Source organism: Gorilla gorilla, chromosome 12 (genome assembly GCF_029281585.2).
Source record: "Gorilla gorilla gorilla isolate KB3781 chromosome 12, NHGRI_mGorGor1-v2.1_pri, whole genome shotgun sequence".
NCBI lineage: Eukaryota > Metazoa > Chordata > Mammalia > Primates > Hominidae > Gorilla > Gorilla gorilla.
This window is the reverse complement of record NC_073236.2, coordinates 64,673,488-64,688,808: the sequence shown is the minus strand read 5'-3', so window position 1 is coordinate 64,688,808 and position 15,321 is coordinate 64,673,488. Positions and strand designations below refer to the sequence as shown.

Below are 15,321 nucleotides of genomic sequence, written 5' to 3'. Positions count from 1 at the left end.
GGCCAGTGGTATGCTGGTAACACTTGGCTCTTTGAAAAGAAAAACATCCCCAGTTTGTAGCATTCTGTGGTGTCAATACTTGGGCTATAGCTAATTACAATTTCAAAATACAATGTGATGTCACTGAACATGGAGTTGGGAAGAGATGTGCACAGTTGGCTTTTGCCAGCTGGCTCTGGCACACTGCTGAATATGCCACACATTCTGTTAAAAAATAATACACATACCATAGAAAATCTGAAGATCATAGAAATGCAGGGCAGATGCAGAGAGAAAAAAAGTACTAGGAGACAGATTGATTCTCCAAAAAGACTTAATAATTTGATATATTCCATTCTCAAGAAAGAAAGACAATTCTATGCATAGATTGCTTTTAGTGCTTAGTTTTTACATCATTGTCATTACCATACTGCAGTTCTGTTTCCTTTTTTTACCCAAACATAACATGAGCATTTTCTCATGTTATCACAAATTTGTCCTAGATGTTTTCATTTTAGAATATAGAATATTCTAATGCATAATCAAACCAGACCATATCATGGCACATTGGGTTTGTTTCTAGTTTTTCATAGAAAATGATCTTTTTTACCTTAAAATTCATCCTCAAATATCCCAGAAATATTTCTTGGAGATGCCCGAGGGAGCAGTTGTCTGATGAGAAAGATGAAGAGAGACCTCTGGGAATAGCTGCCTCAATATTGGCCAATGCTTGAGGACCACAAAGCCTTGAAGTGTGCGACTCTCATCTGTTAAGAGACTTCCAGGCTTCAGTCCCTGAAACCCACATCCCTACCGGCCTTGCTCACCACCACATCCAGCTTGCTCTAGGAGTGGATTCTCATCCCCCAACTTCTGGGTTGGTCCCATTAGCTAACCCAGTCTCTCCCACTTTCCTCTCAAACTCTCCTGCTCTGCCTTTGGGTTCCTGCTTTGTGGCAGGCAATTTCCTGTCAATACTTGAAATTTTAGGAATGTTCTTTTTAATTCCAGCCCTAATAGAACTCTGGCTGCTTCCTGAGAATATGTGTTCTTTGTAGTTCTTGCAAATTAAGGCTTTTTTTTTTCTTTTCTTGCTCTCACATTTATTCCCCTCGGAACCAGCAGGTGGAGTGAGGGTTCTCCTGCTCCTCCGTGCCACTTCCAGACCACTTCCCCTTGTGTCCTGTCAGATGCCACCCCTCTGAGGAGCACATATCCTGCCACATCTTCTTTTTCACTTGCTGCTGTCACTCTCCAGCCTCCTGGTCACTCTTCCCTGATCACTGAGGACCTCAGCTCTGGCTTGGAGCCTCCCTCACTATCCCAGCCTCTGTCTCACCCCAGTGACTTCATCCTCCTTGAGGAGGACCACCCAGCACTCTGGCATCTCAGTGCTGAGACTCCTCATCTCCAGTGAGCTCCTTCTCTCTTTTGCATCAGTTATGTGCATCCTGGCCACACCTGGGATATGCATGACTTTTTAAAACATCCTGTCCATAAATACTATGTCCATCCTCCCAAGTCACTTGCCTGAGTACCTCTGCTGTTACAATTCTCTCTGTGGAAACTCACATTCACTGAACCTGACATTTTCTTCCTATTCCTCAGGCTCTTCATGTTTTCTTTCCTTCCTTGTCCATCAATCTAATCACTCCTATACAAGTCACCTCCAATTCCCTTACTCTTTCCTCCTTCTATGATACTCATCTGATAAAAATCTCAGGCTGAGATGAATCCAGCCACCCACATTCTTGCCCACAGCTGCCCCAGAGGCTGAACCCAGGGAGAGGTTTGCGTGGCCAGGTTGACTGATGTCGCTGTAGATTCTTGGGCCCCTTTCCTTGAGTTCTCAGACACCACACCTCTAGTTTCCCTCCTACCCTGCTGGCCACTGGCTCACAGCCCCTTTTATCAAGTCCTCCTTTTCTGTCGACTTCCTCAGGGCTTTTTCTAGACCTTCTTCAGCCAGATCTCCCCAGGTGATTAATCTGTCCCCAAGGTTGTAAATCCATCTATGAGCTTATGACTCACGTTTTTATATCCATACCTCAGACCTCACAGAACACATATGTCCACTGGGATGCATTTCACAGGCGTTTCATGACCACCGTCTTCCAGCATTTATTCCCCATTATTGTTAGAATAAAGCATAAACTCAGTGATCCTACAATACTCTTTATGATTTCCAGCCCGGGATCTCTTCCCTTATTCCCATTCTTCCTCACCTACCATGCTACCCACACCCCCACACACATCACACACTCCACATAGCCGTGCTGAGTTTTTTCAGAGAGGCAGGATGATGTAGTAGCTGATGAGTGAGCTCCAAAGACAGACTCCCTCAGTTCAGATTCTGGTTTTGCCACATACTTGCTGGAGCATCTTGGACAATTTGCCTACCACTTTGAGCTGCTGAGGGGATGAAATGAGATGATGCATGCAAAGTTCTTGGCAGAGTGCCTGGAACATCATAGGTGCATAATGAATGCTAGCAATTATTATTTTTAAATTTAGTTTCTTTGGCATAAATTATAACCTCTCTTTCAAATCTTTGTGCATGTGGTTGTCTCGATTTGGAATTCTTTTTTCCAACAAACTCTGCCTACTGATTTGCTTCCCTCATCCTCCAAATGCCATATGACTAACTCATATCTAACCTCCAGGACTCAGCTGATTACTGTCTTGGTCTGTTGAGCATTTCATGACTCTGTGGTAATGAACAGCACTGTGGATTTATTGCAGCACTAACTACTGTATCCACATGCTTGCTTCCCTGCCCGAGTGTCCAGTAGACTCTAAGAGCTTTAAGGTGATGAGTGTGATAGGTCATTGTTTTATCTATAGCATAGTACGTACTATAAAGTAAGGGTTCATAAATATTGTCTAAGTGAATGAATAAAATGATAAATCACATTGCAGAGCCATAGCTCTCTCGTTGTGAGAATAAGTCAAAAAATAATGTTCTTGGTAACTATAAGGAAATTTTGTGGTTCAGAAGAATGCAACCTTCAATTCACTGAATATTTTTGGTAACATAAATGTGTCCCCTGAAATAGATTACTATAAGAAAAAAATACTGTTGAAATAGCTAATTTATGTACTTAGTAACATCTGTCTTCAAGAAACAAAAGGAGACTTCCATGAAATGAGTTCCAATGTCTATACCTAGACAACCATGATGAAAAATGTGGTTGCTGTATTAAAAAAAAAAAGAATGATGAATAACATGTTGGACATGGCAGAAAACTGAATTAGTCAGGCAGAGGACAAGTTGATTATTCACTGAGAATATTTTAGAAAAAGGAAAACAAGGTGAAAATAAAGATAAGAATATAATAGAAATAGAAGTGAGATTCTCAGCAATCCTAGCTTCTAATAAGAAGATTTTCTCAAAGAGATAAAAATAATAGAGATGAAGCAAAAAATAAAAATGATGTAAGCATCTTTTTAATAAGTCCTCTCATTAATGATACTTCAAGACTTTCCATATTAGTAATACTAATAAATAAAGCATCTTAAAGGTAGATGAATGATCACTGTGTACCAGACACTGTGCTAAAGGTTTTATATACAATATTTTATCTAATCCTCACAATAACTCATGATGTAGGTACTATTATTATTCCTAATTTTCATATTGAGGAAACTGAGGCTCAGAGGAGTAAAAAGTAACTTGCCAAAGTCACATAGCTCATGAGTGGTAGCTCCACTGTAGATTACTTTGGGAGTGAGCTCTTGACTCACATTGGGCAAATCGTCATCATGATTCTGGAACTGCACCTGAGAAATAAATGCTAGGTTCTCTTTGGCAATTGAAAATAAAGGCCGGGCACGGTGGCTCACACCTGTAATCCCAGCATTTTGGGAGGCCAAGGCAGGAGGATCATTTGGGGTCAGGAGTTCAAGACCAGCCTGAACTATATGGTGAAACTTCATCTCTACTGAAAATACAAAAATTAGCTGGGCATGGTAGCACACGCCTGTAGTTCCAACTACTCAGGAGGCTGAGCCACATTGCTTGAACCCTGGAGGTGGAGGTTGCAGTGAACTGAGATCGTGCCACTGCACTCCAGGCTGGGTGATGGAGTGAGACTCTGTCTCTCCAAAAATAAAAAATAAAAAAATAAAAAAATAAAAATAAAATAAAGACATGCCATATGGGTTGCTTGACTAGTGGCATGCTGGCATATGTGAGATAAGCAGAGGCTCAAAAAGCATTAGGGCCATGGGGTTTGTCCTGTCTTCCTGCTTTTGAACTCAGGCCACCATAAAGAAGCTTAAACTCGCCTGTTGGGTAATGAGAAACACATGGTTCAGTTACCTCTGTCATCCTGGTTGACAATCTTCCAAGTACAAGATAAGTGAATAAGGCTTCCTAGGTTATCCAGCAGCCACATGACCCATAGGTGACTGCAGACATATGAGACACTCCCACAGAATTCAGTTGAGCTGGCACAAACCAGAGCAGCCAGCAATCCACAAAATCATGACCTAAATGGACAGTTGTTACTTTAAACCACTAAGTTTCGGAATGATTTGTTATGCAGCAGGAACTAACTGATACCCGATCTTATTTCTATTATTTGAAGCCAAAGGTTCTAACTGTAATAGAGTAAATTTTTTTTTTCAGATCTAAAATATATCTTGGTCTGAACATTGACAGTAAGTGTTAGGTTATGGGAAGACTTACTATTTAAATCCTGTTTGGATTTTCTAGATTAACATATAATCATACAAGTATCTTGGGGGGTACATTTTAGGTTATCCACAAAAGACGATATCACTTTGCCTTCAAACAACAAAGGAGCAATCTCTGCTGAGCTTAAAAGAAAAAAAAATTTATTTATATATTTATAAATCGTGATATTCCCACAATTTATACCCAATCAAGCAGCCATTGGTAAGTATATGCCAAATAAAGGTATTATCAAATATGTAAGAAAGTACTATTTTCTGCAGAGAAACTACCAAAAGACATGATTCAGAATGATGGATGATGGATCAAAACTGAAAATTCAAAATAATGAGGCCATAGAACTAATAAACTGGTGATTATCAGTAAAATAAAAATATATAGAGATGACAGTAAATCATTGTTTGTGGACCATAATTATGAAATGGAATAGAAAACATTTTTAAGAGAGCAGATCTCTATTACTTGTTCCCAACTTATTTGGTCTTGGTATTTCTTTACACTAATAAAAATAATTGAGGACTCCCAAAGAACTTTTGTTCATGTGGGTCATATCTATCAATACTTACTATATTAGAAACAAAAGCGGAAAACCATTTGACAGTGTTTGTTAAGTTGTTTAAAAATGGCAATAATATACCTAGAGCCCAGGTGTTGGTTTCTAATATCATTCCCTAATAAAAGAAACCAGGGCTTCTTAGAGAAGTCATTGATTGTAGAACTGGGGCAGGAAATATACAAGATGAGCCTGGAGCATCCTGTAGTAGCACAAAGTAAGAAAGTTCTCAAAACACATGACGCAACACAAAAAGCACAAAACTAGAAACTAAAAACAAAACCAAACCCTCGAATCGCTGTAAGTATGGAATATGTCATAATGGGGTATGTCAAAGAGATACAGAAGCAACCTGAAAGTGGCCCCAATGGCCAAAACTGGAACAATTTGAGCAATAAAATAAATTGAGTAACTCAAAGAAATTATACCCTGAGACCAAAATAAATACCCATGAGTCCATACTAACATAAATAAATGATTGACTAAATAAATAAATAAATATGTAAATGGTGGAGAAGAGACAAATCTTCAGTGCATAAAAATTGCAAAGAATTTATGCAGCTACTCTGCAGTAAAGGAGTAGGAACGTTCCTCTGCACTCCTTAAGGATAGCCTTCACACAGTAACTTCTTTCCAAAGACTAGAGTATGGGAAAGAGGGGAAAAATAATAATTTTAGTATTTGTGGAGAAATCTGACAAAGATGGTGGAGTAGGGGATACAAGCCTAAGTTGTTATCAGTTTGTTACCACAAAGCAGAAACATATAGTAGATACATAAAAGATAAAGAGAAAGGAATCAAAGCATACTATTATAGAAAATAGTCAAATCACAAAGGAGGAGAGCAAGAGAGGAAGAAAGCAACAAAGAATCTACAAAACAACCAGAAAACAATTGACCAAATGGCAGTAGTATGTACCTATCCATAATTACCTTGAAACAGAAAATAAGTGAATTAAATTCTCCAATCAAAGGACACAGAGTGCTTAATGGATTGAAAAATTAAGACTAAAGTATATTCTGCCTGTAAGAGACTCATTTTGGCTTTAAGGACACACAAAGACTGAAAGTGAAGGGGTAGAAAAAGATACGCCATCCAAACGAAAAATGAGCAGGTGTAGATATACTTGTATCAGACTTTAAGTCAAAACTGTAAAAAGAGGAAAATAATATAATTATATAATGATAAAGGGGTCAATTCATCAAGAGAATATAACAATTGTAAATATATATGCACCCAACTATATAAAACAAATATTAATTTAATGGGTCTTAAGGGAGAGATAGACAGCAACGTAATAATAGTAGGGGACTTTAATAAGCCACTTCAACAATGGATAAATCATCTAGACAGAAAATTAGTAAGGAAACATAGGACTTAAAACATACTTTAGACCAAATGTACCTGACAGACATATATGGCACATTCCATCCAATAGCAGCAGAATACACATTCCTTTCAAGCACACACAGAATACTCTCCAAAACAGATAACATGTTAGGATGTAAAACAAGTCTTATCAAATTTAAGAAGACTGAAATCATATCAAGTATCTTTTTTGACCACAGTGATATGAAACTAGAAATCAATAACAGGAGGAAAAATTCTCAAAATATGACATACAAATGGCTTTCAGGTATATGAGAAAAATGCTCAGCAGCACTAATCATCAGGGAAATACAAGTTAAAACCACAATGAGCTATCAGCTCAGAACTGTTACGATGGCTGTTACTAAAAAGACAAGAGATAACAAGTGTTGGAGAGGGTGTAGAGAAAAGGGAATACTTGTGCATGGTTAATGGGAATGTAAAATATTACAGCCATTGTGGAAAACCATAGGAAGTTCCTAAAAATATTAAAAATAGAAATATCATATGGTTCAGCAAACCTACTTGTGGGTATATATCTGAAAGAAATGAAATCAGTATGTTGACAAGATATTTGCACTTCCATGTTTATTGCAGCATTATTCACAATAACCAAGATATAGAATCAACCTGTGTTCCTCAATGGATGAATGGATAAAGAAAATGTGATAAACATACACAATGGAATATGATTCAGCTTTAAAAAAGAAGATGCTTTCATGTTTGACAACATGGATGAACCCAGAGGACATTATGCTAAGTAAAATAAGCTAGGCAGAGAAAGACAAATACTGCACGATATCATTGACATGTGGACTCTAAAGCAGTTGAACTCATAAAAACAGGGAGTAGAATGGTAGTTTCTAGGGGCTGGAGGTGGAGGGGAATGGAGATGTTGGTCAAAGGGCACAAAGTGTCAGGATGAATAAGTTGCAGCAATCTATTGTACAACATAATGACTATAGTTAATAATAATGCATCGTACACTTGAAAATTGCTAAGAGAGTAGATCTTAAATGTTCTCACCATGAAAGAAATGATAAGTATTGAAGTGATAAATATTTTAATCAGCTTGGTTTAATCATTTCCCAATGTATGAAAACATCATATTGTACACCATAAATGCACATACTTTTTATGAGTCAAATATACTTCAATAAAGCTGAAAAAAGATTAACATCAATAGTAGTAAGTCATATTGATAGCATATACCCTCTAATGAGGTGACAAGAATGGAACTCTACCTCTGTTTTTTTCCCTATAACATATTACCCCTGTGTAATCATGAAAAAAATGTCAAAAAAATTCCAACTGAGGGATCTGCCACAAAAAACCTGATCACTGTGCCTTGAAACTATCAAAGACATCACAAACAAGGGAAGTCTGAGAAACTGTCACAACCAAGAGGAGCCTAAAGAGACATGAATGTAATGTGGCATCCTGGATGGGATCCTGGAACAGGAAAAAGACACAAAAAAAAAAACTGGGAAGAAAGTATGGATTTTAGTTATGAATTATTTATAAATATTGAGTTTATTCATTGTGATAAATGTACTATATTATCAGACATAAATACTAAGAAAAACTGAGTGTGGCGTATCTGAAAACTTTTTGTACTATCTTTGCAACTTTTCTGTAAATCTAAAACTGTTCTAAAATATAACTTTATTAAAAATGGCAATGATAAACTCATCGAAAGTTAACATAAATAATACATGAATTAAAAACTATTCTGTTTATTTCAAAAAAATTATTAAAGAGAGGGGCATTGTTTTGCATTTTTGCAAATCCCTTTAATAGCTAGGTTGATAGACATCTGGATTCTCATATCTGCTTCTATATTCAGTGTGTTGTGATATCAGAAATCATGGAACCTCTGAAAAACTCTACTGTAGACTCATGAGAGAATGAAAAAGGTAAATAATGTCTTCCTGTCTTTATATAAGTAATTTTAACCTCATATACCTCTTAAATGTATCGCAGGAGTTTTGTTACTACACTTTGAGAATGCTGACATATATTGTAGAACACACAGGTTATAAACTCCAGGTTATTAACAGAAAAACTGGCAAGGGAATATGAGAATAGAAAGTGACAAATTTCCTTTTTCTATAAGTGGAAGTAAAAAATGAATTCTGTTATTAAAATTATGTCAATAGTTGTCAATATAATGCCAAGTGACATTATAAATATTGTAAATGTTAATAGCTATGGAAATAGGGAACATTTTAAAAAAAAACTTTAGGATAACTATTTATATAACAAAATAAAACATATGTGTCTTTGAAATTACCAAAGATAATAGTCAACAAAACCATCTATAAAGGAAAAATAGAAAAAAGAGGAAATAAAAACCAGAAAGTATTAAACCAAATGATGAAAGAAGACCAACTATAACAATATATATAGATAAAGACAATGAGTGTGAAAATGTTCAACTAGCCTATTAAAAGAAAAAAGAATCTTAAGTTATGAACCGATATCAAAATATACTGTATGTAAGAGGAATTCTCACAACAAAATGATAGAGGAAAACTAAATATATGGAAAAAACTAAAACAAAATGATGAAAAAGTATAAGTAAACAAATCAGAGGTGTTATTATTAATACTACAGGAAGTAATGTTAATGGCAAAAAAGCACTAAATAGAGATATAAATATATTTTCTGTTACTAAACGTATAATCTATAGTGAAAACAAACATATCTTCAGCACATGTAAGGCGAAGCTTTTAAAAATATAAAGAGAATTTAGCAGAAGGACAATTACAGTGAAAGATTTTAAGGTATCACTCTCACTCTATGATCGGATAAGTTATCAAAAATCCGTAACAGCAACAAATTGAACAAAACAATAAGATGATTCACTAACCAACTTTGAATCCTCATCTGTCTCCATATTTCAGGCCATAAAGAGCATTCTAATAAGTCCCAGAAGGTAACCTTTGGTATATGCCATAGTCTGTTTTGCATAAGAAAGGAAGGAAAGAGGGAATGGAGGCAAGGATGAAAGAAGGAAGGGGGAATGGAGGAAGCAAGGAAAGAAGAAAGGAAGGAAGAAAGGAAGGAGAAAAGAAAGAAAGAAAACTTGAAATACATTGGACCTAAAATTTTTCTAAATACCTATTGAGTCAATAAAAAAATTTAGGTAGTGGTAGATTGTTTAAAAAGTAAAGAATACGAGAGCACTATATATCAACGTTTATGGAATGGAGACAAAATGAATTTTATTGGTAGATGTTTTCACTATTTGACAATTGAAAATAAATGAACTGAGTATTAAAATAAAAAATCCAGAAAATGTGCATTTAAACGAACTTAGGTAGAGGGAGAAAAATAAAAATAAAAGATACGTTAAAGAATGAAAGGCAATAGAATTGGTAAATAAACTATTTTGGCAAGTATTTTGGAAAAAATAGAGGAAGTAGAAATTAAAAATGTGAAAAGATGATGTATAATTGTATGTTATTAAATTAAAAAGTCACTATGAAATAGATTTTTTTCTTAAAAATATAAATTAACAAATTGAAAAAGCAGAAAAACTAAAAGTGGCAGTGATGAAATAAAATGTATTATAGAGTTTCTTTCATAAAGGGCTCAAGGGCGAGCTGGTTTTATGGGTAAGTTCCTTTGCTAATTCCAACTGTCTTTGGAAAACAAAGACAGTTTTTAAAAGCATCCCTAGCCTTGATACCAAAATCTGACAAAGACAGCACACAGAAAACCAAACAAATATTACTTTTTGATATTGATATAAAAATCCTATGTAATATAACTAGTCAGTATATTAAAAGCATAACTTACCATGACCAACTAAGATTTATTCAAAAGACACAGGGAATAGAATTAAAATGATTTGCATACATGGGGTACATTAAAATATACTTTTCTCAACAGATGCTGATATATTTTTACAAAACTGTCATACTAGGAAGAGTATAATGCTTCTTAAAATAATAAAATGTGTGACTATTGATAAACAGTCTTCTCAGCAGTTCATTGAACATTGAACTTAATTGTGAAACCAATAACCCAAAACTTACTTAATGGTAAAGTATTGTAGGTGTTTCCAGAAAAGTAAGAAAGTTAACAAAATTATTATTACTTAATACTGTGAAAGTTGTGGTCTTACAATACAACATGAAGCAGAAATAAGAGGCATAACCACTAGAAAGATGGAGACAAAATCATTATTTATAGATGATATGATTGTATTCCTAGAAAAAAACAGCTTAATCATTATTAGAATCAATAAATTGGCTAGATAAAAGATAAGCTCACAAAACTAAATTACTTTGATGTATCACCAGCTGGAAAAAATAAAATAAATCATTTCAAAATCATTTCAAAATTTGTACATAATACTCAAATTTAAGCTCCATGTAGTTAATTCCTTTTCCCTCTGAAATGGTTCCTGAGATTATCAAAGGAATGTAAAAATTCGTCTCAGCTCTGGAAACAAGTGCAGGAGGTCACTCACTGGCCAGAATAAATTTCTTCAGTTACTGAGCAGCTGAGACCAAACTGAAGGAGGATCTGGGCAGCTGCAGGAAGAACAACCTGTTTGAGAAAACAATTGTAAGGAACTTGCTGCAGTGCTGAAGGCTGCAGGGTGGAGCTGAGGAAGGGCTTGAGAGAAGGGGTGAGGACAAACCTTGAACCTTCTGTCATCTTTGGGATGTACAATCGGCATCGGAGTAAGAAACTGACAGCTCGCGGACCAATGTGCACTTCCCATTGGCTTGAATATCTGGAGACATGAACCGTAATGACTAATGAGGGAGAGGGCAGGGCTCTGAATATCCTCAGGCTGCTCCTGTACAGTGTTGAGGCAGCTGGGAAGGGCAGAACCACAGCAAAGCCACACGTACTCCTTTTTAAATCTGGAATTGAAAGACTTGAGTAGAGACCCCTTTAACTTGGAATCTATTTTAACTCTCCATACCGGACTACAGTTATTAGAATGAACAAAAAGGGAAAATGGTTGGATGTTTGCTGAAGCTAATGTGGGAAGAAAAGTAAATGTCTCTTTGTGAGATAGCTTACTTCAAGAAACAGGTGGAAGTTCAAAGTAATTCCATATTTGTTTTTAAACGAGATTTGAGAGGCTGTTGCACTTATGAGAAGGGCAGAAAATACTTCTTTGAAATGAAAACATGATTACAGAATTAAAAATGCTGTTGCACTTATGAAAAGGGCAGAAAATACTGCTTTCAAATAAAAAACAGGATTACAACATTAAAAATGCAGAGGAAGCCGTGAAGAGCAGATAATCTCTTCATCTTACAGTTTCATCAGAAATGCCTAAGAATTCACCAGAAACCATAAAATGGTGAAAGAAATAATCAAATTAGTAAAATAGTAAGGGACATGGAAAGTACACAATTTATGTGTAGCAGTAACTCTGAAAGGAGAGCAGAAAAGAGGGCAGGCCATTAAAAAATGTGTTTTTAAAGGAGAATTTCCCTGAACTAGAGATCTGACTTTAGATTAAAAGGTCTCAGCAATGACAGAAAATGACAAAATCCTCTACATATACATGTCTTCTGGTGTGGCTTTTGAAAATACAATACGAAATGAAGCATTACAATAAGATAAAGAAAAAAATGTATGCAGGCAGAAATCACAAATTATGTAAAATGGGAAAAAAATCAGATGGTATCAGATTTCTTCACTTAAGTAAATACTGGAAGACCATGGAACAGTGTCTTAAGAATTTAGAGAGAAAATGATTGTGGTCTATTTTTCATATATTCATTTTATCTCATCTTTTTATTTCTTGGTGATTTTTTTCAAGTGATAATATTTTTATTCTAGAAGTAGATGTCTTAAAAATTTCACTTCACTTAATTTAAAAATGCAGTCAAGGCAATAATTTATTTTCAGTATAGATACATTATTTTAAATTGCAGAAAAGCTAAAGTAAAAATTTTAGATGACCTCTAATTCCACATCAAAGGCAAAAACATTGCATATTAAATTTTGCTGCATAGTTTTCCAGACTTTTTACCTATAATCCATAAGTGCATGAATACACTTTATGAAACATACAAGGGGCACTAACTGCACATATTACTTTGAAGCCTGCTTTATTTACTGATTATAATATTATGATAAATAATATTATGATCATAATATATGATCGGTATTATTAATATTTTCACATTAATTAATGTGCTTGTATAATGCCATTTTAACAGCTGTATAGTTTTTTGTATGAATGATCCATCATTTCTTTAATCAATCTTTTATGATTTGATATTTGTTTCTAATTTTACAGCTCTATAAACCATGCTGACAAAATCTTACATAATATAATTGCTGTTAAGACTTTCTAAGAATGTAATTGCTGATTCAAATCAACTACACATTTGAAAACTTTGACAGATATTGTCAAACTATGCTCCTGAAAACAGCTCCCACCTTCCCCATAACCTCATTGATACTTAACATTTTCATTAAATTTAACATGGGCCACTCAAATAAAGGAAAAATTGTATACATTATTTGGAATATAATTTTTCATATTCTTTTATGAGCTGTAGTTTTTTGAGGGTTGCTTTACTCTTATTGATAAGTTGCAGTCCTCTATGTTAGTTTTTCTCATATATTATAATCTTTTTCTCAGTTTGTCACATGCAGAAGTTCTTCATGGAGTTTCCTGATACATAGAATTTAACAAACACATCTATAACTATATTTGTATGTGTGTACCTACTTATATACACAAACCAGCAATCTTTCATTTTGGCTTCTGCCTTGAGGGTTATGCGTTGAAAGCCTCTACTCCATCCCAATTTATTTGGAATTTATATTGGTTTTAAGTTGTGAGAAAGGAATCCAGTTTTATGGTTAGTCCAGAGTTTCCCCAGAATATGTTTTATGGATAATACTTCTGTGTGATGTTTACAGGATTAATCAAAAGAAGGATTCCACAATCAAATAAGTTTGAGAAACACAAGGTTTAAGCAAAACCACTGGATTTCTTCACTGCAATACTTACTAGGATGGAGACTAGTCTTTGTAATAGAATTTGAAGTGGCAAAACATTAGACACAATGCAAATATATGTCAATATCATACTGGATAAGTAAATTATGGTTTCTCCATATAAAGAATACTATGCAGCTGTAAAGAAAAGATGTGAGAATGCTTGCAATACTGATGGGAAAGGATATCCAAGATTGTTAACAGAATAAGTCAGAACAGGGTATACTGTATATTGTATTGTGCATTAAGAAAGGAGACAGTAAGCATATATGTTTACACTTCCTTAGATGGCATAAAGAAATGGTAGAAGGTTCATTAGAAACCAAGAATGGTGGTTATCCGTAAAGTGGTAGGGGTGGAAACAGGGCGAGTATGAGAGAGAGAGAGAGAGAAACCTTTTCCTAATTACTTTTTTACACTTCCTGATTTCTAAACCACACAAATATGTATAAATTTTTTAAAAAAGTTTAAAAAGGAAACCCTCTCAAAGGCTCCAATATGCTATTATATACTGTGACTCTCCAAGTTGTGGGCAGCGGTAGTATAGAGAGTAATCTACAAACTCATTCAAGTACAGAATCCTACAATTTTAGGTTATTCAGGTTTCCAAAAATAGTGATGGAATAATCCTTACAAATTTGACATGCTATCTTTAGCACATACTAAACACAAAATTTTATACGTTTGAGTTTTTGTGTGTGCGTGTGTAATTTCTAGTCTGCTTTTATTAAATGATTCTACCCCTAGTACTGAGTATTTTGATATCTCGAATGGCAAGTCATTTATTATCATTCTCTTAAAAGTTATTTTGCTGATATAAAAATTAATTCTTGTTATTATTTTCTTGAATGAGTTTTATCCATTAACTCTTTCAGATGATTCACTTTATCAAACTGCCTAAACGTACTCTTAGGAATAGTTTGAGAAGAACTGATATCCTTAGGAATTATATAAAGATAGAAGGGAAACTGTTTTCTATATATCCTTAAACACTTTCTGTGTTTTGAATCATGTGGAATGTAGTTCTCAAATATTTTCTTATGCCGTCCAGTAAAGTCTAAATTAGCATGATATTTTTCATTTTCCTCACATAAATTCTGGCTATTTCTTAATTATTCTAAGGGTTTTCATTTTTTTTTTTTTGAAAAGGAAATCCATTTTTCATTTATTTTGTCAAGGATTATTGCTGAATAATTATTGCTGACATAAGCTACTTTTTTCTTCAACACTTACTACATTTTAACAAATTTAATTTTGGCATTTCTTGAGACAAATATATGATGCTCCCCTTTAACAATTTAATTTGAAGAAATATAATAACAGTTTTCCTGATAATTTATTTGCTAGTATTATTTGCTGGAAAAAGTCATGCTCAAAAACATAACATTGCTGTTTCAATATAATTTTTATTTTTTTGGTGAACGTTTTAATTGGGATGTTTGCATCTATATTTGTAAATGGAGTTGGTCTGAAGGTTTGTTTTTGGAGTTGTCTTTGTTAGCTTTCTATATTTGGGTTTTACCAAATCTCCATAATAAATGAGCAAGATTTCCATATTGTTCTGTGCTCTTGAAGAGCTTATAAGGGTATTTGAAAGATTTTTCCCTGCACAGATTTTGATCCCAGTGCCTTTTGTAAATGTAATTTTTGAACAGTAGTTTCATTCCCCTTTACCTCCAAGCTGTATCAGTTTGATAATTTATGGTTTTGTGGAAAATCATCCATTTAATCTTAT

The 15,321-nt window shown here is 34.5% G+C and overlaps 2 protein-coding genes across 3 annotated transcripts in view; one reads left to right on the top strand and one right to left on the bottom strand.

The window, feature by feature from the left end:
• POLE4 (DNA polymerase epsilon 4, accessory subunit) overlaps nucleotides 1-10,581 on the top strand; it is a 150,495-nt gene extending 139,914 nt beyond the window's left edge. Inside the window, exon 4 of the mRNA XM_055378160.2 lies at nucleotides 7,194-10,581. Within this exon, the coding sequence (XP_055234135.1) occupies nucleotides 7,194-7,219 (26 nt within the window). The 3' untranslated portion in view covers nucleotides 7,220-10,581. The remainder of the gene's footprint in view (nucleotides 1-7,193) is intronic.
• Nucleotides 1-15,321, bottom strand: part of TACR1 (tachykinin receptor 1) — a 155,764-nt gene that overhangs the window by 51,383 nt on the left and 89,060 nt on the right. The gene's annotated exons all lie outside the window — the stretch shown is intronic.